Raw genomic sequence first — 24,765 nt, 5'->3', positions numbered from 1 at the left:
TAAAAGTAAAACCAATTCTAAAAAAAAAATCAGATGTACAGGTACAAATTTTGGTAGTCAACTATTGACGAATGCACATGATAGACATATTCAAATGCATGTGTATCAATATTCGTGTTAAACTCCCAGATAAAAAACTTTACAGCAGGAATTATACAGCAGGAATTAAAAACAAAATGAAGAAAAATTCAAAATACAGTAGGTAATTTCTGAAACTGCTTTGAGCTTTGATTTTTTTTTTTTTTTTTTTTTTTTGTAACAATAGCATGAAACATAAAATAAAGTTATTTATTGTGACTTAATCATTACCATAATACCCTTTAACTAGCATTTATTACTTCCATTTCCTTGCTTGCATGATGCTGAACATCTGAAAACACTATCACTTTATTTTGTATCTCTCTATCATCCTTCATGTCTTTGCAAACAGGTAACAGTGGTTGGTGTTCCACATTCTAGTATTTAAAAAAAAATCACGATGAAAAAGAAGTCTAAAAATGAATACACAATAAGTTACTTAGAGAATTTTCCTGATCTTGAAAGTGTTACTTGATACAATGGTTTTTTAAGGGGGGGGGGAGAATTTTACACATTTTTAAATCGCATTATTTAATCAAAAGATAAAAAGTCATTATGCTTTTAGCAAATATTCTTAAAATGTATCTATTTAAGAATTTAGTGCTATATTACAGCAGAGTACAGATTCATTTTCTTTGCCCAAAGCTAAGGCAGGAAATATGCCTTCCTAATGAATTCATTTTGGCAGCACTGCTATTAACATACTATTTTGTTTAGTGACAAATTCTACAACTAAAATATTGTACTGCTAGAGGAATTTAGAAATTACACAGAAACGAGATCATCATTATTATTAAAGCAATTTATTAAAAACCATTGGGTATGCTACAAGGGCACCCATAAGCAAAATTGTAAGTGGCGCTCATATTTTCCCCATGGGTTAGGAGGGTATTTTCTCCATGAAAACAGATTTCAGGACAGATTCGAGTCATTAAAATATTTCATTTTTAATAACTTATTCATCAATGGCTGGAGGATAAATGTTTTTATATTTCTGCAAAGAAAAAAGTATCAAAAGCAAGGAAGTTCTAATTTCAAAGAGGGCTCGAGACCCCCCTCCTTACCCTTATATGGGCACCCTTGGTATGCTAGAGCACCGGTTGCACACTGAAGGGACCCATGGTTTTCAGCTGTATTACCAATTTTAATCAAAATATAACCATGTGAAGATGGTACAACCGACTGAAATACCTGGCTTGCTATGACAGCTTCCCCCCCCCTCCCCTTCCCCCCACCTCGTCCCACCCAAAAAAAGAACGGAGAAACTAAGTTCTTTTACGGGCATGAAAGGTAAAATGAGAGAAAACATGTGGGAAAAATACAAACGATTTATCAATACAAAAAAACATGCAAAAAAAAAAAGAGGAAATAAGAAAAAAATTTTTTATAAATTTAAGGGGAAAAACCAGCTTAAACTGATTAAAAAAATTCACCTTTTTCCAATGTCGTAATATGTTAGAAAAACTATTCAAAAATATGTTGCCAAAATTTTAATGCAAAATTCCTATTAGTTCTGATGCTATGAGCATTTTTGTGACTGTCTGTTGATTCAGCGACAAAACGTGCGGTAGCTGGAACGGAGTGGTGGCTCAGGTATCCCCTCATTCAGCTCTTATCAAATGCTTCAAAAACAAGCAATTTTCAACTTTTTGGATCACAATTAGGTTTATATTCTTTTAGGAAACATGTTGTTAACAAAAAATGAAATGATTACAGAGACACCAGCAACAAGCTCTGATGGAGACTATCCACAAGCATCAGCTTCTAACTTCACTATTTCTGGTGGAAATGACTTGAAAAACTACGAAGTGTACTTCAAAAAAAAAAAAAAAAATATTTTCCAAGTTGAAACAAATTCTGATAATTCCATCCATGTTTTAAAAAATTCATAAAAACACTAATATTTTGGCCTTCTAAACTGGTTTTCTCCTTAATCAAAGAAGGAATTCTACTTAACAATCTTAAAGTTTTGTACTTAACAAAATAAATAAGGGAAAACAAAATATATTTGAAATGCTTACTCGCAAATTTTTTTTAACAGTAAAAGTGCAGTGCCAGAGAAGAATCTAATGGCTATCATATAGTTGTATGACATTTATGGATGCAATTCATGAAATAGCCAGTCACTTTTGAAAAACCTCATTCTGCTTTTTAACAGTGACAAAATATTTTTTATTATAAGTTTTCTAAATCCATTACTTGCTTACATAATTAACTGACTCTAAAGCAACCCTAATGCTAGACAACATCAATTTACATTTTAATATGCATAGGGAAATTTAAGAAAGATCAAATCATTAAATTCCAACCAGCAACTTTGCTAACCTCAGCAAACATAATTATTTCCATTTCCTTGTTCCTAGAGCACTCAATGTATGAATGCAAGGTTTCCATAGTTTCCTGGATACTCTTTCCCGTTTCAAACAATAATGGCTCAACCTCCTGTTGGAAAATAAGATAAAATTTAGAATTTTCAAATTAATTTATGAACATTACAAAAAATATACATAGGAAATAATATGTAATTGAGATTTCATAAGATATCTCTACATTTATCTAAGATATTGATTAGTCCAGGAGTTCCCAACGTTTTTGTGCTCAAGAGCACAATGAAGAATATCAGTTGGAAGATGAATGTTGGGGGTCATCACAAATGACTTTTACGCCCCCCCCCCCCATATTGCTTACTCCTAAATTTCACCCCCGATTTCAAAAGTATTGAGCCCCTTTAGGTTCCGGACTGGGCCAACAGGTAGGCCTTGGAAGGGGGGACTTCAACTAACGAACAGCACAGGGTTGGTAAAAGAAACAGGTTTTTGGTTTAAACCGGGTTTATTTGGTTTAAACACTAATTGTAAGAAAAACAATTTAATTTTAGGAAAATCATGAACATTTTATCAATTAATTGTGAAGGAATGTTTAATATTTATATTTGTACCTAATTTCTGTGTAATTAATTAAATAATCGAGATTAAAAATCCCGTAATTTTATTTCCTCATACGCAGAGATTTCTTTCAGAGAATATTGTTTGAAAATTTTTAACTATTATAAAAAAAATTCAATACGTAAATGAGCCTCGGTATAAATAATTAAAGAAAAAATTTATTGTGATAGTTCAGACATTATTAATTACAACTAACCAAGAATAAATCCTTGTAAATTACGTTCCGCGTAATCACAACTATCAGCGATGAATAAAAAAATAAAAGTAAAATTAAAATCATGCATTCTTAAACATATAGAAACTATTTTGCAGTATCTACAAATTAATCACAAGTCGAATGTACCAGTGACAACAATTATAGAAACAGGACAAGCAGGTTCTAAGAAACTAATTATGTTTTCCAATTTAGACATTATTTCTCCTTGTTTAATGCATTTAGGAATGTAATTTTTTTATCAAAGGAAAAAAATAATTAAAAGCTTCAGTATGAAAATACTCTCTTAACATGTTTTAATAATAAAGACTGTCACGAAAATTAATGTTTATTGATTCTTCCACCATTCATACATGACACTTCTTTTATTATATTGGGAAAAAAAAAAGTTCTTTAAAAGGAGAAAATTTGGCATTAAATTTTTTTTTATACAAGCGCCGAGTTCCATGAATATTTTCTGTTTTTATAACTTTATGTATTTCTTTTCTTGCTCTGACTGCATCGTCTATCAGGGATGCAAAAAGTGTGCAATTTTATGCCTACTCTAGGTGTTCTTGGAATTCTTTAGTTATTTTTTTTTCTCCTGTCATTTGAATATTCTAGCGTTAAAATTTATACACTATGCATCACTACAATGGAACTATCTCAATAAATCTTAAGTAATCAAGCAAATTAGGTACTAAATGAAGTTTTGGTTGAAATATGCTTCTTGGACTATTTTGAAATGCAAAAGACTAAAAAGACTTTGAAATAAAAAAAGAGCTACTTGGATTTTGTCTCCATGTAACTGTGGAAAAAATTAATTGGTTTTGCATGTTTATGTACCTAATAGAAATGCATCGATTCAAAAAAAAAAAAAAAAACTATTTAGCAAACTTATATTAAATATAAGTTTCTAAATTTATTAGATCAGTAATTTATCTATAAAACTTTGCTAGTTACTTTGCATCAATTAGATTTTACTCTTTGCAAGAATTTGTAAAATTTATGAAAACATTTGGGGGGAAACCAAGTTTTTCAAAAACCCATTTTTGAAAAAAAAAAACCATTTGATTTAAACCGTGGTTTAAACCAAACAACCCTGGAACAGCATGGAGCGAAATTGTATGGCACTGGCTGTTGCTTAAAAATTGTAATAGAATTAATAGCTACAAGCACGAATGCATACTTTTAGGAAGGGTATTAAAAGAAGGAAAAAGGCAAAGGAGATTGGGCTCCTCCCGAAATAAATACAAAAATACCCGTTGTTAATAGGGATTTTAATATATCCAAGCTTAAATTTAGAAAGTTCTTATAATATTTGGCTTGTGACAGCGGCACACACAACAGGAGGGCCAAGGAGGCACAGATCCCTCCCATCACCCTTAGGTTTTTCTGATCGACTATACTCCTATGTGTGTAGTACATAAAATAATTTCAAGCAAAGGTAACAACAATTTCAGATTTAATAAATGAAAAAATAAAATTTATTTTCCCCTCTTTCTTTTCCTGCAAAATCAAACTGTATGTGTACATTAAATTGTTCTATAGTGATGATTTTGCTTCACTGTTTTTATTTCCAATTATGAGAAAAGTAAATGCATCTGGTATTTTAATAAAAAACCAAACCCTATGGCACAATATCCATGAGGGCCAAGGCTTACTATGCCTAACTTAGTTTTCTTGACCAAGGGCTCTGGGGAGCAAGGCAGATGTTCCGGTTAAGGTGGTCAGCCTAACACGGAACCCCCCCGTGTTTGATTCCCAAATATGCTTGGTACTAAATTTTATCAACTCACTGAAGGGATGAATGGCTGAGTCAACTATGCCCAACCCGGGAATGGAAAATGGCCTGTAGCATAGCGAGAAGCCCTATCACAGCGCCACTGGGCTGCATTTTAATAAATTAATTTAATTAATTAATGCTAAGTAATTATTCAATATTTTTCTAATGCTTTTTTCCCCGACAATCGATAAAATCAAAAGAATATGTTCAGATGTGAGATGGAGTATGATATGAGAATGGTGCATGGGTGCAAGTTTGGTAATGTGTTCAAGACGGAAAATATTTTCAGCCCCCCCCCCCCCCCGGCATACGTGCTAAAGGAAAAATTTATGTGTATAAATGTTGTAGATTTTAACAATGCCAATTTTTGAATCTGTGTTTAATTTGAATTTTAAATCTTTAAGTTGTAATATTTAAGCGTTATCGTAATTCCAAAAACCTAAAAACCGCCAATAATGGGGGGGGGGGGTCTGGGAGCTCTCCCCCAGAAATTTTTTTAAACTGAAGTCCAAAAAACGCAATGGTAGGCCATTTTGGTAACGTTCAGGGAAAGGAGGCTTAGGGACTCTCACATCAATTATTTCAAACTGATAGTCCCAAAATCAATATTGGGCGACCTTCAAAAATAATAGAGAAAGAGGGGGGGGGGGGCGCTCTGGGCTCTTCCCGAAATTGAATCTTTAAAAACAAAATTGCACTCCATTTTTCATACGTTTATATGCTTTTTGAATGCATTATCGAAGGGCTGGAGTTCAGGAACCCTACCCTACTTCAACAATATTTCGAAATTGAAGTTCTAAAAACGTAATTTTAGACGATATTTTAAAAGGAAGGGGTAAAAGCGTTCGCAGCTCCCTGCCATTAGTTTTTTGCCGATCGTAAACATTTTTATTGCAAGCAATAAGATCGCTTGGGACATAAGGTTTTCACTTTTGCAACATAAATCAGTTCTGATCGGAAAGTTTCCCAAGGTAGCGCCAGAAAAGAAGGAAAGGTGGGGGAAGGGTATGGGCGACTAATGATAATGGACTGGCACCATTCCCCCATACAGTCTTCATTTGAAAAAGAATTCTTTTTTAGACAGCAGGTGGTGAAATTAGCAATAAAAAAAAAACCGCTTCAGTAAAGTAGTTATATTTTTTAAACGAGGTACACTTTCCGATATTCATTAATTAAAAAAAAGAAATAGGGGAAATGAATCCTAACTCCAGGCAGTGTTCCCGAATCACATCCCTCTTAAGGCACTCAAATATAGCCTAAAGTGGGCGCTTTAAATATTTCAGCATCAAAGAATTTTCGGAAGAGAACTCCCGAACCCCTTCCTCTGAGTTCACCACAAATGTCATAAATTTGAATTTTTAAGGATGCAGTTTCTAAATTTTTTTCTAGGAATAGTACCCTTCCTTACCTAAAACATGACTTAATGACCGCCTAAAAGTTTTAATACTTTAATTTCGGAAACTTTTCGAAAAATTCTTCCAATACCCTACCCCTTAAATCATACAAAGATAGCCCAAAACAGAGTTCTTAAAATTTTAGAAACGGAAATATTTCGGGCTGGGCGACGGAATACCTCTCCCCCCCCCCCCTCCTCCTCCTCACATTGTGTTTAATAAAGGCAATGTAAGTTTGTGTTTGAGATTTATTTTTCTATTGAAAGAGCAACTCCGAAAAATTTTAAGACGTCAATTTCGAAAATGTTTCGAGAAAGACCCCCCCCCCCCCCCTGAATTCCACTCAAAAATAGCCAAAATAGCCTTTCAATATTTCAGTATGGAGAAATTTTCGGGGGAGAGAGCACCCGAACTCCTTTCCCTAAGTTCACTAAATTTGACTTCAATTTGCGGTTCCCCCTTTTCATCACCGAAGTTTTAAGAATTTAAGTTCCAAAATTTATTGAGAGAAAGCCTTTGAATTCCCCCTTATTAAGGCTTCCAAAGATGACCTAAAGCTGAGTTCTGAACAAGGGCACCCATCAGGGGGCAAGTGGGGGCTCAAGTCCCCCCCTTTAAAATTAGAACTTCCTTGCTTTTAGGTACTTTTTTCTTTGCAAAAACTGAAATAACATTTCTTCTCCAGCCTATAATGAATAGGTTATTAAAAATATCAAATTTTAACAACTCTTATCTGTACTGAAATCGGTCTCTATGGGGAAAATATCCTGCTAAACCATGGGTAAAATATCTGAGCCCCCCCCCTTTAAATTTTGCATATGGGGCGCCGATGGTTCTGAATACTTCAGCTTTGAATAATTTTCGAGGAAGGAGGACCCCTAGCCCCAAGACGGTCTAAAAGTTGCACTTTTAAAACTCCACTTTCGGAATTTCACCCTAAAAGAGAGCCTCTCCCCCCCTCTTGACATTACTAAAGACAACCTAAAAGTTTTATGACTTCAATTACAAACACTTTTCGGGAGAGGGTCCCAAATTCCCTTTCTCTTAGGTCCATTTAAGTATAGTCTCAAAGAAATTTTAATACATCAGCTACAACATTTTTCATGTTAGAACACCAAAACCAATCTCTCATAAATTCACCAAAAATTGCCTAAACTAGTGTTTTTAATACTCCAGTTTTCTATTTTTGTAAACCTCCCCCTCCCCATTTTTACATCGTTAAAGACAGCCTAAACATTTTTGACTTTTAAATTTTTAAGAGTTTGCGGAGGAAAAAATCCTGAAGCACTCCTAGCTTCAAAAATGGCTTTCAATTCAGTTTTTCAATATTTTATACTGCAGCCCTTGAGTAGCCCCCCCCCCCTTAAATTGTCCAAGATATAAACGTTTTGAGACCCTCATATCGTGGGTTAATTTGCGAACTTGCCCTCTTTGCAAGAGCAGGGTTTTTCCGCAAAACTCGTGGCTGCCGTTATTTTTCTCGTTTAATTTCTCTTTCTCTCTCTCCCCCCCCCCTATTTCCATTCTAGCGAATGTTGTATTGAATGACATTGGAATTTTGTAATTCCTCAAGTCTATTGTTAAAACTGCAGGAACGGTTGCCCATCGATGTTTCAAACCCGCTTGAAATTTCACCCTGATTCTTTCTAAAATTTCATTTGGATGCCCTTTGTTGTGGTGTAAACATTTCATCTCATCAACAATCACTCTAAATCGATGATTCAGATTCAACTTGAAGACATTTTAAGAGCGCAGATAATTTTCACTTATGCGTGTAAAGTTTGCAAAAAAAACTGCTAATGAAAAAAAAAACGAAAGGATAATCGAAAATAGCAAGAGAAAAGGCTAAAATTTCAATTAGAGACGGTTATTTTTGAAAAATCAGGGAGAATAGCGAGCTACTCCGTGGTCTGCAATGCAGTGAGTTAGAAATAACAGAGTTTACACATTAAAAAAAAGTGAAACGGCACGAGTCTAAAAAGCCACTCCTCCAAAAGCACTTTGCAAACAAAACAAGCCCATGGCGGAAAATCGAGAGAATGTCGATGTAAATTCGTGGTTATGGAGCGGTTCAGTAATATTAACGCATATTTTTCAAACTCTCAATTTTTCTTTTTTACGTAAAAACTGAAAGAAAGTCATCGAATTTCTTTCTGTCCCGACCTCCGTCTCAGAAATTTTGTCCAAGACGGAAATCCGTCCTGAGACGGAAGGTCTTGCACCCATGGAATGGTGGACCTTCCACCCTGAACCCCCCCCCCCTTTTTTTAAATTCCTGCGTGCACCATTGGCTTGTGCCCCTCTCAAAATAAACTCCCATGTATGCTCCTAACACCAGTGGTGTAGTCCTGCAGAGAAAGACAAGGAGATGCTTACAGATAGCATAATTATTTAAATTAAAGACAATGGAATTTAAAAGAAGCTATCATGGGACAAAACAAGAGACAGAAATAATTTCATCTCTTCTTGACTAAAGCACTAATCAACAAACCTCTCATTTTGAGAAGACATTTAATAGTAATAATTTATGACTGATAAGAAAATGTAAATAAACTAACCTTTTCATTGGGATTCAAATGCACTACACCATGATTTGCATTGTTTGAAAGACACAGGAAGTGAGATAAAATATTTGTATTTTCTTCATCTATGTCCTTACAAGCATCCAAAAAAGCCTATCAGAAAAGTAAAAATATTTATCTTCCCACAAGTGTGCCCCACAGTAATTCCTGATCATTGCATTTCTGGGATAAATAATAATAACCTATTTTTCATTCTTGAAAATTCCCTGTTCGCACATTCTTACTAACCCACGGAGATTGCTTATCATTTATATTTGGTTTGCGAAGATTTAGATCATCTGTTTGGAAGGATCTGATGAAGATATGCATCATGATTAGAACTAGAGGAAAAATCCCTCTCCCCTAGAAAATATAATTTAAGTAAAGAGCTCATTATAACTAGAAAATTAAAATCTTGCTCCCATCAAAAGATAAAAAAGAACTGGATGAAAATATGCATGACAAAATAATTTTCAAAAAAAAAAAAAAATAGCTTCAGAGAGCATCCTATCCTTCCTCAAGGGTCAAAATTTTCTTATACCAAATTTCACAGATATAGGTGCTAAAGGATTCCTGAGCACAGCAAAAATGGTTACTTAGTACGAACATTTTAAAAGTAGTTTCCAAATGCTTGGTCTCCAATAACACTTTGCTTATTAGCTCCAAGCTTGAATTGAGTTTAGTCTAGAACTTTTGCAAAAGTAAAAACCTTTGTATCTCCTGGCTAGCTTGGAGAAAACTTCAGCCCATCGACCTTGGAAAACATCTAAATGCTGATGTATCGCCCCCAATGTTTTTCGAAAAACAAAGGGGAAAAAAATAACTCTTATTGATCTTTTTCTTACTGTATAATTCAAAGTAAGTACAGCATAGGACCGGAAAGAGGGCAACAATGTCACCAACACCAATTTTGAACTTGGGAAATATGCCGAGCTTTGGATCACTACCGAAATTTTGACAACTTGGCAGACACTTATCAAACATGCACTTTGATGAGAGTTTGAAGAATTTTATGCTCTTTGGTTGAAATAATTACAGTATGTGTTAGCATGTTAGTGGAGCAAAAAACTCTCTTTGGGTAGATACTTTGGGTATTTACCCATAAAAATAAATATCCAGATGCTTTACATCACTAAGTACAGTAAAACCTGTAAAGTTGACCACCTGTCTAAGTTGACCGCTTTTGTCAGGAACGGAATTAGTCTATCTTATATAATAAAGGAAAATCTCTGTTAACTTGACCACCTCTCTATCTTGACCACTAATATACACCAGCTTTGGTTTAGAGTATTGTAAAAAACCCTTTGTAAGTTAACCACTTGGCAAAAGCATCAGATTGTACTAAACGTTTAATCAGTTAGGCATCAAATAAGCAACCAGACATTTTTTAAAAAAACCAATGAATATTTATGTTTCTATCTAAAAACATTGGGCTTATGGTAAGTCCCAGAAAATGCGCCAAACTTCATTAAGGAGTTATTTTGTTGAAAAGTAGATTACCATTGTTACAAATGTATAAGAAAAAATCAAATGAAGAATTTAAGTCACTTTTGACTTATTATGAATATTTAGGAATTGTTAATGTCAAGTAAGTAGTTTTTCATAAGCAATGAAACTTTTTTTTTCGATCGATTTACAGGCATTTTAAATTTGCATGATAATTTACACGTCATTCTGGTAAATAATCTCTAAAAATTTTTAATAACATTTTTACTTACTGTTTTAAAGTAATGTTAAACAATGAAAGTGAGTTTAAAGTATTCTAGCTAGTTAAAAAATGAATGCATGAGGCAAGAAATGACAAAAAAAAGTTTTCGTTACTACCCTCTATAAGTTGACCACCTGTTTAAGTTGACCACCAAAGTACTGCACCGCAAGTGGTCAACTTACACAGGTTTCACTGTATAACTTATATAACTGAAGCAATTTAATGTGACAAGAACATCAAGAAGTCGAAACATATTAAAGGAATGTTCAAATTAATTAGTACATAAATTAAATATATTTGACTAAAGTTCTACTCACCTTCTTTGCCATTTTCTCTTCTGTAGTAGGAATAAGTTCATCTGAAAACACAAAGTTACAAATTTACAGACTAAAAATGAACAAAATGCTTTATCTGTAAAGAAACTTATTTGCTCAAAACTGTACAGAAAATAAAATAAAAATAATACAAACCAAAAATTAAGTTTAAAAAAGAAATTGATAGTAAACAGTAGTTATAGATATTATTACTGAAAATTCGTACATTTAAATGCACAACAAAGTCAATCAATATATTACAAAAATATGTATTCTAAAAACACCAATTTGAAATAAATTTAATCATGGGTGAAACTTTTCTGCGTTTATCCCGGAACGCCTAGGATTTTTTAAACTCTTGTTTCCTGGAATTCTGATATTTTCGAAATTTTCTTATCTAAAATGAATAGAAATACAGGGTGTTTCAAAAAGAATGAACCGAGGCTCTAAGAGTAGGAAACAACTACAATCATAAGCAACAGTGCCAATGAGGAAGAAAAGTAAAGTTCTTCTCTGCGAAAACATGCACAATAGCTACAAAAGAAAAAAATCTACAACTTAATATTTTAATGCACAGTATAACTTCAATTCAAAGATACCCGATTTAACGATTTGCTCAATGTAATGATGCATTTCACTGGTCTGGATTTGACTGACATTGAATGTCTAAGCTCCTCGAATTAATGATATCCTTGACTTAATGATAACTTTTTTCCAGTCCCTTGAAAATCGTTAAATCGAAGTTATACACTGTATTATGGAAATATTTTAGTTTAACCCTTTCGCGCGCAGTGGCTAGCAAGTCTAGCCACAAAAACAAAAATTTTTTCCCAAGCGGGCAGTGGCTAGAGGTTCAAGCCACATGTTTTAATTGAAGCAGAAATATATAAAAATCAATACAGATGGCAGCACCACAAGCATTTAACCTATCATGTTAGCTGATTGAGAGCTGAACTTGGTTCTTTTCGGCAGAAATGTAAATTCACACTAGTGAATTTTATTATGGGGAAAATTTTTGGCATGTTAAATACATTTTTACAAATTAATGTATATTTACCTGTCGCCTAAATATATCAAACAATGACTTGAGAAAAAATATTGATTTTAGCGAAAAATATGAAAGTTTTTAAATGTGGCTAGAGGCTCTAGCCACTGCCTGGTTAGAGCAGATAAATATGACCTTGAACTCTCTCCAATTTTTCTCCAGAGAGAAAGCTTACAGAAGCTTCTGGGGCCTGGATGAGGGTAGTTGGGGGTGGGGAATATAAACGAAGTTTTGTTTACAACATGTGGTATGATATAGCTTTGGTTTGAGATCCTTTTTTCAGTTCAGCTTTCCTGTTCGGTCAGAGCGCTTCTATTTTATTGAGTTACATTTGATATTTTGAATACTTTCTGCAAGTCGATCAGATTTTTCTATTTTTTATTTGCTTTATACTTAATCAGTTAATAGTAATTTTATTGTGATGTTTTTATTTTCAACTAAAAATATAAATTGATTTCATCTTTATAAAGTTAACAATGTCTAGAAAGAGTTTATCTGTAAAAGAGGCTCTCACATTATTTGAGCAATTGCCATCAGATGAGGATTCAGCAGCATCTGATAATAGTGAAACAGATGAAGATTACGGTGAAAACTTTACTGTAGGAATACACGATCCTTTCGCACGCTTTTTAAAAATATATAAAAAATATATATTACAGTAAGTAACATATGTAGCAGTATTATTTTATATATAATTATTTTAATCACAGTTATTATTTTATTGTGTCTTATTTTGTAGTCAATCATCATTAAAAATATTAATATTATTTTCAAAACAGTAATATTTATAATTCTAGTAGGATTTATTTATTTGCCCCAATAGGAAAATAAATGTGCTAAGCGGGCAGTGGCTACTACGTCTAGCCACCACCTACAGAAAAACCCCCTGATCGTTAATTTTTTTAACAGTTAAAAACTTGTTATATGGGATCATATCATTCTGTTTATAACATATTTTATCACAGAAAAGAGTACTTTTAATACGTGCCCGTGAAAGGGTTAAACAGAAGAGATTGGATATTCTGTCATAATTTGTAGATCAACATCCCAAATGGCTGGTAATACTTTGAGGTTCCCTTTAACTACACACTGTAAATGTAGCCCGACTGAGAAGTGGACACACTCGAGCACAGCGACATGTGGCTGGTATTAAGGTTTTCCCTTTGTGCCCAAAATGCAATTTGACTCAGGCTGCTCCTGCCCATATTTTCTCTTGCATCGGCTGTGACCTGAATCAGCTGTATTCCGACCCTTCTGCTGTTTTGGAGGGACTTTGTTTGCACGGCTTCATGGACTTGGTATGATGTTTCTGTCTGCCAAGTGGGACAAGCAACAACAACAACAAATTTCACCACTATACTAGTCTTAAAGAATTTCATGATTTCAATATAGAAAGGCACACATTATAATGCCTAATTTTAAAATGTTTTGGCAAATTAATAAAAATTCTTCCGTAAATAAATTTTTAAAAAATCTAGGAATAATTTTCAAAAAAAAATTTTTATTATTTTTCTTGAATTTGATTCTTTAAAAAGTTGACAATAATTAAAAAATAAAGTTATTCAGATAACTGTTTCTCCAAAATTCTTATCATTGAAAAATACTTTTTTTTAGAGATTTTCAGTTTCATGAAAACTCAGGACATATTTACTTCATTAGGGAATTCATGAGAAGATATCAAAATTGGGGAGATTCCAATATGAATCAGGAGAGTTGGAAGCAGTGGCGGATCACTGCATAGGAGTGTGAGGCGCTAGCTGCGGCCTCCAGCAAAGCAAGGGCCTCGGAGCCGCGAAGAGTCACATCCTCAAAACCTATTTTGTGTTCAGGATTTGCCATGGAAAGTCAATTTTGAGTGAAAATGCTCAAAACTCCTGGAATTGGTAGTTAGTCATGGATTTTAGGCGCAGGCTGACTGCTCCCAATGGGACCCCCTGCGTCTAAAGGGGCAACAAGCTCCAGGTGCCTTTGTTTGGATTTTCTATGAGAAAATATTGTTTGTTTTGAGGATTTTCCATGGAAAGTCATAATTTTGAGTGGAAACTCATGGAAATTGACAGTTAGCTATGCATTTTAGGTGCAGGCTGATTGCTCCCAACAGGGCCCCCTGTGTCTAAAAAGGCCCCAGGCTTCAGCTGCCGTTGTTTTGATTTTTCCAGGAGAAAAAACATGTGACATTAAAAAAATGGACGTCTTTGTGTGTATAAAGGAATTATATTTGTTTCTTTCCTCCGGAATGCTGTATCAAAACAAGCAGTTTTGTGCTCTACCATAACGCAGTACTTTTTCTGAGATCAGAGAGTTTCCGCTTCTTTGTTTAAGCTCGTGCGTGGCTCCACAAGAAAGTGGGCTGTTAGATACGGAGTAACAAAAGGACATTACTATGGCTTCCCCATAGCCTCTGAATATAAAATATTGCTTAAGTTTTTAGAACCATAATTTTGAAACAAACTTACAGGGGAGAGCTTCAGAACCTCTTTTATTTATCCCGTAAAGTTTGTCTACAACTGCTTTCTTGAAACTTCAATTTTGAAAATAGGGGGGAGGAATTGATTCCGATCTTTTTTTTTTTAATCAATTGGAGGCAGTCTTAGCTCCATTCCTTACACTAACGTCAATAAATATGGCCTATAATCGCGTTTTTAAGGGTTCAATTTCAACAAATTTCTGCTGAGATGTCTGCACCTCTTTGCCCCCTAACATACAGTAAAACCTGTACATCAGCAAAGAAAGTCTAAAATTGCAATTTTAAAACAAGTTTTAAAAATTTTCCCGGGGTGAGCCCCCGAATTCCCCTACCGTTCCGTATATTCCCCATCTGATCAGAGGATCTCTCTCTTTCTTTTTCTCCAAGTGCCCCCCCCCCCTTAAAAAAACTTTTCGCTGGTTGCTCCACTGAAATACGCGCATTTGAAGACTGGGTCAAGCTAGAATTTTGCTAGGTGCTAGTAATTGGGACTCTGATTTCACCCCATGCACTAACTAAATTATGAAAAAATATAGCACTGTTAATTTTTTTTTTGTTAGAAATGTCGTTTTTTTTCCTTATAAAGAAGATTACAACTACCCCCCCCCCCCCCCAAAGCTTGTCGATTCAAAAGATTAGTAAAAAATTATGATTTTCTGCATTGTTAACATTAGTAAATTTTGTTCCGTCAATTAGCGGGTCACTGGATCAGGTTGCGCCTGGGGCCTCAAAATCCCATGATCCGCCACTGGTTGGAAGTTAGGATATACTTATTAAAGGATGTTTTGATTGCTTGGTTGTAACAAATTTTAACTTATAACAATTGTAAATTCCTGAGATTTATTGATCTATTCAAAAGAAAATATTTTCCTTTTCAAAAATTATTGCATCTCATATTTAAGAGAGTGCTTACCATCTAATGTAATTATAATCATACGTGTGATGTTCTTGAGCACCTTTGAAGCTAGTTGTTGATTCGTTTATTTTGAACAGCTTCTAGAAATTGATTTAAATATTCCACAGTTAAAACCTATGATATTCAAAAGTTAAGGGGACCCAATCTTCCTTTTATAGACAAAGCCAATTTATATCTGAAAGAAGGAGGTAAAAACAACATTAAGCAAAATAGGTTATGTACATGCATGGGCATAGCCAAAGGGGGCAGGGAGGGGCAACTGCTCCTCCCTAGAAAAGCACCTCCGACTCCCACGTTTTTTCTAAATGTCAATGAAGATAATTTATAATTGCAATTATAAAGCCTCATAACCACTTTTTCTGCCCTCATCTGACCAAAACTAGCATAAAATGTTTCTTTAGGGGAAGAGGAGAAGTATAATAACAATTTCCAAGTTTAGCACTAGGAGGACAACTAAAATTTACTACCTTGTTGCGCCTATGCTTGTCCCTCCGTAATGGGAGTCTTGACTACACCCATTTGTACATGTTATCATAGGCAGACTTAGACATTTTCAATAGCAGACACAGCCAGTAGTATTAAAAGATAGAAAATAACCATAAAGGACAAATATTGGTGCCTTAATAAAGAAATTATAAAAACAGTAGTACGAGTAGGGAAGGGATGCATCTAATCTACTTTTCTGCCTCCCCTAAGTATATTACAATAACAATAAATTGAAACATCTATGGGTGACCACCTGTATATAACGACTACCTCTGTTAACGACCAATTTTGTAAGGCATGCTGAATTTCTTCCCTATCTACTCAGCATTAACAAATGCAAGAATTTTCAGTTTGAGAAAACCAACAAAGACAGGGTGGCAACAGAAACTATGAAAAAAAGTTCCCTGAATTTTCTCTGATTAAGTTCACCAAATTTCCCTGATTTACGTTACCAATGATAATGGTTTTCTTGCTTTGCCCTACATTAAAACCATTGCATATTAAATAAAATGCAGTATTTAACACGTTTTAAGCTGTTAATTAAAAATATATTTTAAAAAGATGCTCCTTTTTTTTAGTAAAAATAGTACATTAAATTATCTACATCAGTAATTCTTAATTTTTTAATGAGCGGAACCCTTTTAAATAACCACTTTCTTCGTGGAATCCCTGTTGTTTTCATAAGTAGTATAGTTTAAGGCAATATTCTTGAAATGTTTTATTTAGAGTGAAGGTGAAAATTATTTCAAATACAATTTTTTCATTCCAAAACGTAATTTTAAACGCTAACAAAAAATAAATTAATTAAATCTAAAAAAACTTGGAAAATAAAGTAAAGAGACACAAACAAAATTTTAAAGTTTTACTTTTCTTTACTTGAAGTTATATGAAAATTCATTATTTTAATACATTTTTAAAGTTTTCTAAAAATAAAGTTAGAAAAAATAAAGAATGATAGTTTCGTGGAACTCTTGATTCATCTCCAAGAAACCCTTGGGCTTCGCGGAACAAAATTTAAGAAATGCTGATCTACAGGGAAATATTATAGGAAATCTAAATCAAATACTTTACTTCCTTTCTATATTACAAACACTCTTAAAGAAATATCTAATCATGATTAAACTAAGGAGTTTATATAGACATAATTTTGAACCAAATTTTCAAGAAGTATAATTATTGCTGCAAGAATAACAAAAAAGAAAAAAAAAGTACTTATGTACACAAGGTAACTCAATTTTAAATGATTTCTTTATTTGTTGGGGAAAAAAATCTTAAGATTATTTTTGTAATAAACAACATTGAAATGCAAAAAAACAATCAATTAATTTCAAAATATATATGTATATATAACTTGGTTTTAAAATATAAGAATTTTAAAGTCTAAAAAAAAAACCTCGTGTAATCTGAGGTGACAGCGAATAATACCATGGCGAAAAGCAAAGTGTTTTTTCATTCAACATTCAATTTTAATAATTAAATTAAAAACGTGAAGAAGTAATAATTTAAGATTTTATCTGTATTAATTTAAAAAACAAAGATTTTTCTTGAATTCGTTATTACAGTACGCTAATCACTTAAAGACAATGAGTAAAGGCAAGGAAGTTGAGGCATTAATGACGGCTTCCTCTTTGCCTGTAGGGTAGTTTATTTTATGTAGCATGGAACTTCTGAAAGGCAAATTCGAGCTACGTAAAATAAACAACTTTACAGACACAGATGCAATCATAGAAAGTCCATCCTGTGTTTAATAAGCTATGATTCAATACTTTGACTTGAGAAAAAAAAGATGCACAAAAATGTAGCAGTGTATATTCGTACCTCATTAATATTATTTCACTTTTTCTCAACAGATAATTGGCGGAAGACGCGTAGAAAATTAGGGTACTTAATTTTGCAAAGCAAAAAATAAATAAATAAAAAATTCTTCATTTGATCAATTTTAACTGAATTTTTGTTATTTTTTCAAAATTCCCTGATATTTCCCTGATTAATAAAGTTCCCTGACTTTTCCCTGATCTCCCTGATCTGTTGCCACCATGAAAGAGGTAAGAAAGAAAGGATACTTCAGTCTGCTCTTTCTTATGAAAGTGGAAAAAAATCAGAATAATGTGGTAAAATTTATTCTTCTGGGGGTTTCAAACATGTTCTTTTCATACCCAGTGTAGGGGCGGATCTAGAGGGACGGCCATGGCCCTTCCCAGAAACCTTGTGATTGTAGGATTTTTTTTTTAAAGAAAAAAAATGTTATGAGAAGATAAAAAAAAATTAACACATGTGTTTTATTGTGAAATTTAGGTCTTAAATAAGAGAAAAATTATATATTTCTTCTCGAAACAGAACTATTATTTCCAAAGTTTTGCTCCATCGCTTAGATCATCTCTTGATTCCAACTTTAGACACATGGATGATCTCTAAATACTGTTGTCTTCGGAGAACGACTATTGCTCTCGAGACCAAAGAGAGCCTAAATTGGTGTTCCTATGGCTATAATTTCAAAACTTTTCTGGTTGAGAGCTCTCTTTTCCCATGCTCCTTCACAAATGCCACGAAAAATAACCAAATATTGCATTTTAGGACTTAAATTTGGAAAAATCTTCAACAGAGATTAGCTTACCTAGCTCTTTTCCCTTGAAAAAAAACCCACTCAAATGGACTTTTTTGTGGCTTCAATGAGAAATGATTTCTGGTTTCAATTAAAATTTGAAAAGAAAATACTTAATTCCTCCATATAAATGAATTCTTATTATAATGATATTAAAATACTGCAACCAGAATATAATAGATTTCTATTTGTGTTATTATTGTTTTATGCATAGTCGAAAACTACCTTTTATGATTGACCAAACTCTATTAACAACCACTTTTTTCAGGATAAGAGAGTGATCATTCCAGAAGTTTCACTGTATTAGTGAAATGTTATCATTGACACTACTCAACAGAGCAACTGAATAACACTTGAATGAAGATCTTTTTATGTCACAATAACATCACAATAAAGAACATTACAGCATAACACGCAGACAGTAAAACGTTGCACTTCATCAAACAATGCAAAGAAATATAATAATTTTCATGTTGCTCTAAAAATGTTAATTACAGTTCCAGTTACCAATTGTTCCTGTGATTACATCTTCTCAAAAAACAGATCAGGTGTTCGGCCAGGCTTTTTTTTTTTTTTTCGATAAATTGAAATCTTTGGATTAATTTTTGGAAAATATTTTTTTAATGAAAATTGTTAAAAATGTACGGTTGAAAAACTCTCTACTACATAGGAAGTAGGAAGATGTAAATATCCTCTCAGAGCTGTCCATGAATGATGTCACACTTTGAGGGGGGGAAGGGGATCAAGAATTTATGATAAGTGTGGGACAAGAGGAAAGGAGAAGGCAACAAGAAGTGTGACATCATGCATTTCTTATGAGAATAAGCTATTGAAAACAGTGTGACAATAGTGATAAGGGAAAGATGAGGGGAGGGGGGTCAAAACTGTTGAACTACAGTGTGATATTTATGAACAGCCCTAAACCCTTAATTCATCTTCTCTTTTAAAGTTCATTGTCCTCATAAATTTGCTCTGTTTGAAAAATTTTACAATCAAAATGTAAAAAATAAGTGTTAAGAAAAAAATCTTATTCTAGCATATTTTGTTCAAGACACTACTTTGAAAATTTTAAAATTGCAACTCACCATACATTTTCATAAATCTGTACCTTTTCTTCTTAACCGACTTTTTCATGTTTGGATCGCTTTCATCACACACTTCCTCTTTGAGCACTCCTAAGTCACATAGCTTTCTCATATTTGCCTTAAATCGGCCTTTGCATAGCTCAAAGAATTTTTTGTTTTCTTGGCGCTTAGGCTTGTACAGGAAATCCATCTCCTATTCAACAATTTGAAAATCAAATTTGTCCCTCTCAACAGCAATGAATTAGTCAATTGAAATGAACTCAAAAAAATCATTGTGACACAAAATACAATAACGTAACTTTATGTGGCACTAGTGATGTAAAATACCCGGGTATTTATTTTTAAGGGTAAATACCCAGGGTATATGCCCAGGTAAATACCCAAAATGGGTATTTACCCGGGTATTTACTTCAAAAATTCATATTCAACTAAAATGCTTTCTGTATGTATTCCACTATGTATATATCCAGGGTCTATTTTAAAAGTAATGCAATTATTATTTTTTAAAGTAATTTATAGAACAGATTTGCACAAACACTTAAAATTCTTCAAAGTAATGTCCTTGGGTTTCTGCACATTTCTTCCATCATCTCTGCCACGACTGGTAAGTGTCCTCAAAGGCGTTTTTGGGGACCCCTAAGGTCTTCGTCACGGCTGATTGGATCTCTTCTAGGGGTGAAAAATGGGTTTATTTCAGGCCTGCCTTAATCCGAGGGAACAAAAAGAAGTCTTCCGGGGCGACGTCAGGACTATAGGGGGCTGGGATAGCATTTTCAAGTGGTGTTTAGCCAGGAACTCACAGATTTACAGCGGGTTATGGCAAGGTGCTTCGGCACAAACTTGCCTCACACTTTTCTTATCGTTAAATCATGAGGAATGCGAAATACAGCAGTAGACTACATGTTCAGTTCATTTGCAACCATCTTGATTGTCAATCAAGGGTCAAAGTCTAACAATTGAGGAACACAAGCCACATTGTTGTTGGTTTTGCTGGTTGACGGCCGCCCAAAGCATTGTTCATCTTGAACCTCTTCCTGGCCCTCTTTAGAGGTCTTTAACCACCTCAAAACTTGTGAATAGGACAGAGAAGAGTCACCGTAAGTCTCACGAATCATTTTGTTCGTCTCCTCAAGAGATTTTGTTGGTTAAGCAACAAACTTTAATTGCGTACAATTTTTCCCGTGACACGGTCGATGCGCAGAGGTTAACATTAACTTGGGTCCGGCCACTTTCACAGCTCGGAGAACCCAGACACTGGTTTTGTGGAAAACCTTAGGGTCCCCCTCACCTAAACCAAGTAGTTTAGTTATACTTTGATCAATAAAAGCGGCCTGGAAAAAACCATTGTATTACTTTCGGAGTACACCTTGTATAACCATAACCATATACAAAACAAAAAATTTTTGCCCCAAAATTGTATTTTGATCACATATTTAAAGAATTATTGTGTGAAACAACTTAGCAATCTAATATGATATTCACATTAAATGTGTTTGTTATGCCTAATCAATGTTGATAGCCAAATTTTAGATATAAAAAGCCATTCTACAAAAAGTAAAAAGCTTAACTGGTTGCAAAAAAAAGCAAACCTCATCTGCAATTATGACATTGAAAAGAAAGATTCTTTGGTTCACGATATGTTTCTTTCATAATTTCATCAATTTTTTCAATAAAAAACATTATAAACTGTGTAATACATATGTATGCATCAGTTTTACCAATTATTTTATATTTAGATTTTTTAAAAAAAATCCCATTCACTTTTTGCATTTTTTTTGTAAAATACCCAGTTTTTGGGTATTTACCCAGACCTTACCCAAAAAATATTTACCTACCCATTGGGTATTTATTTACCCAATCCACATCACTATGTGGCACCCAAAGCAAAACAATTTCAGTTGAACCACTGAATAACTTGAAACAGATATAGACCTGCCCAAAACATTTTAAAGTAGGCTATCCTTTTTTCTCTCCACGGGCAGGCCTGTCCTTTAGCGAAGAGGGGTGGGGACCAGGAGAGCAGAATTCAGTCGGAATGAAATCGAAAAAACATCAAGTTTTTGAGCAAGTTTAGTTCAAGAAAAAAATTTGGAAATTTTGCCCTGATAAGTTGACCCACCAAATTCAAATCTTGTTTCTGCACTAAATTTCTCTAAGTATATGCAAGTGTATAAGATATTTAAATGAAATTATATACATCTTTAAAGACATTTTGGAAATTAAGCACCTTTTTCAAAAACTACTTTTAAAAACAGCAGGAAAATCAGGCGAAAATTTGACGGTTTTCTGAATCCTGTATAAAAGATTCTGCATTGCAGTTAAGCATTTCTGTAGGTTTTTTTTTTTTTTTTGCGCCCTATAAAATGAATCTAATATTATAGAGAGTATTACAGAGTGAGCACGGATGACTGAATCAGGCCTTTTAATGAATCAAATACTCAAAACAGAACAAAATCCAGCGTTTGCATAAAAAAGCTGCCAGATATTTGAATCAAACACATTGCTTCAAGGAATCAAGCATGTGTGACTAACCTTTTTCCACAAACACGTGCAAAAGTAGCCTAGCCTGTTTATCTTCGCGTTCTTTTAATGAAAGTACCTGGACGACCGAGCCTGGCTCGGCTTTAAAAGAATTATTTTTTATCAACTCGTGTTTTTTTAAGGTTCAATACTTTTCCAAATACACTTGAAAAGCTTCACGTTAACGAAATATTAAGCACTCGACCTTCTTGTAACACTAAAGTACCAAACAAAGAAGATTCTGAATGTAATAAAATCAACAAACTGTTACAACTATCTGTTACATTTGTTTCCACTATACAATTTTATTGTCAGTAGTTAAAATATTTTGACCTTGGAGTCAGTTTTGCTATGGTAAAATCGGTTTTTAACCGAATACTTCCTTTCATACTATGATGCGTTTCGCGATTTTATTCCAATCTAAATTTTCTTTTTGAATAAGTACTTTTAGTGTAGTTGGTCACTTTAGGCCAGAAAATGCTACATACAGCATGATATCCATCAAAACTGATGATCCACAAACAATTCCAACAAATGATGACAATAACCTTAACAAAACATAAACAGTCTCAAGACTTACGTTTCTTCGAAATAAAATTTAGATGCGTGATTTAAAAAACATGTTAAACTATTTGTAGTTTAAAAGAAAATAAATAAATAAAATAGGACGGTCAAGCAATAGTTTCACTTAAAAAAGAAAAAATCTTACATCAACTTACAATGCTTTTGAATTTGTTTTCAGCCAAGTGTGTTTGAAATTAGCCAAAGTGGCCAATATCAGCCAAGCCTTGCGAATTTTCATTGTTGTGGTTGCAAATCGTCTGCCTGATGCGTCAATTCACAGTTTACTTCAAGGCTTAACTTAATTAGACTTTATATTAAAAAACTGTTTTTTGTAAAAAAAATCGCGTTTTTACAGAAAAAACATTGATGTAGATGAACTTAGAATGCTAATTTACAATTAAATCCAAAATTTCATCCAAATCGTTAGAGCCGTTTTCGAGATAAAATATATACATACCCACAAGAATTGCTCATTTAAAGATATTTTTTTTAAATTAGTGAATAGAAGCAGGTTGTTGCATACTTTAAGTGACGGTTTTCTCAGAAAAAGTGAAACAAAATCACTAAGACGGGAAGAGAAGTGGTGACTATCACAGGTGCCCTTCCCAGGCACCCCTGATAGTCAGTAGTTTCCAGGGTCCACCCCCGGAAAAAACCGTCCCAGACAAAATGTCATTTCGTCCACATTTTTGGTAAACTGAAAGTTTTTAGTTAATAGCTTGAAGTTTGAAAATGATAAATATAGTATATAAATATAGTTTTGAAAATAATACGTAATTTTCTATTCTTCCTATCTTACTACAGTAATTTCCGGAAGAAACGCCGCGGCGCATACGTGTTTAAAAGTAAAATTTTATTCAGCTGCGGCGTTTCTAGCGCTGCGGCGTTTAGAAGCGAAAAAAAAAATCCGGCCGCGAATCCAAACAAGCAAGCTGGGAGAAAGGAGATTTCAGGTTTCCTCCTCGTTTTTCCCTTCCTGCTCATTCCATGAAATAGACTGAACTACACCCCACCCGTTCGGTGAAATGGATTGATCCATACCTGTTTCGGCGGGAGCGTGCTAGGAGCGAGCACGTGGCGTGATATTTGTTGCATTCTTTCGCTCGCATATCTCTCGCTTGTATCTTTCTTCGCTCTCCTCAACTCTTTCGCTTGTATTGCAGCTTCTTGCAGCGCTCGCTGAGCGAAAAGTGAATTTTTGTCAGTCGCACCTCTAAATTTATTTACGATGGCCCCTAAGCGACATCGCAGTTACACTGCAGGATTCAAATTGACAGTCATCGGTAGAGCTGCTGAAATTGGTAACAGGGTGGCTGGAAGAGAATTTGACGTAGATGAGAGATGTGTTCGTCGCTGGCGCTTGGAGAAGGAAAATTTGGAAAAGATGCAAAAATCGAAACATGCGAGACGGAGCGGAACTGTGAAATGGCCCCAACTAGAAACGCAACTTGCCGCATGGATAAAAGAGCAGAGGGAAAAGGTCTTTCCCGTATCAACAATAAAAGTTCGCCTGCAAGCCAAGAAAATGGCTCAGTTAATGAACGTGAAAGATTTCAAAGGCGGGCCATGCTGGTGTTATCGTTTCATGGCTCGTCACAAAATTTCCGTTCGCTGTAAAACGACGACTAGTCAACAGTTACCTAGTGACTGGCAGGAAAAAAAAACTGCCTTCTTGGATTTCGTCAAAAATTCAGTCGAGAATGGGAAGTTCTCGCTTTCGCAAATCATCAACATGGATGAAACGCCTTTGACGTTCGACTGCCCGGCAAACAGAACTGTCGACCAGACTGCTGTAAAAACTGTGTCCATCACTACGACTGGTCACGAGAAGACCTTATTCACTTGCGTGTTGGCTTGTGCTGCTGACGGTGCAAAATTAAACCCTCTTCTAATATTTAAGAGGATAACAATACGAAATGGAAATTCCCCCAAGGACGTCATCATCACGGCGAACGAAAAAGGGTGGATGAACGAGGCCGTGATGATGGAATGGCTCGAAAGCATAGGCGGATTTAGGCCGAAATATTTGGGGGTGCAACAATAACAGGGATCTGAGGAGGGGGGGGGGGCTATTTCCGGAATAACAAGGCAATGGCGAAAT

The 24,765-nt window shown here is 34.3% G+C and overlaps 1 protein-coding gene across 3 annotated transcripts in view; it reads right to left on the bottom strand.

Moving 5' to 3' along the window:
* Positions 1-24,765, bottom strand: part of LOC129229576 (uncharacterized) — a 55,673-nt gene that overhangs the window by 12,675 nt on the left and 18,233 nt on the right. For 2 of the 3 annotated variants that reach the window (XM_054863911.1, XM_054863912.1), the window contains 5 exons: positions 19,581-19,773; positions 10,983-11,023; positions 8,955-9,071; positions 2,404-2,520; positions 339-455 (listed from right to left, as the gene is read on the bottom strand). In XM_054863911.1, the coding sequence (XP_054719886.1) occupies positions 339-455; positions 2,404-2,520; positions 8,955-9,071; positions 10,983-11,023; positions 19,581-19,773 (585 nt within the window). The remainder of the gene's footprint in view (positions 1-338; positions 456-2,403; positions 2,521-8,954; positions 9,072-10,982; positions 11,024-19,580; positions 19,774-24,765) is intronic. The other variant, XM_054863913.1, reaches the window with a different exon arrangement.

The sequence above is a fragment of the Uloborus diversus genome, chromosome 9 (genome assembly GCF_026930045.1).
Source record: "Uloborus diversus isolate 005 chromosome 9, Udiv.v.3.1, whole genome shotgun sequence".
NCBI lineage: Eukaryota > Metazoa > Arthropoda > Arachnida > Araneae > Uloboridae > Uloborus > Uloborus diversus.
The sequence above is the reverse complement of the archived record's forward strand: the minus strand, read 5'-3'. Positions and strand labels throughout refer to the sequence as shown.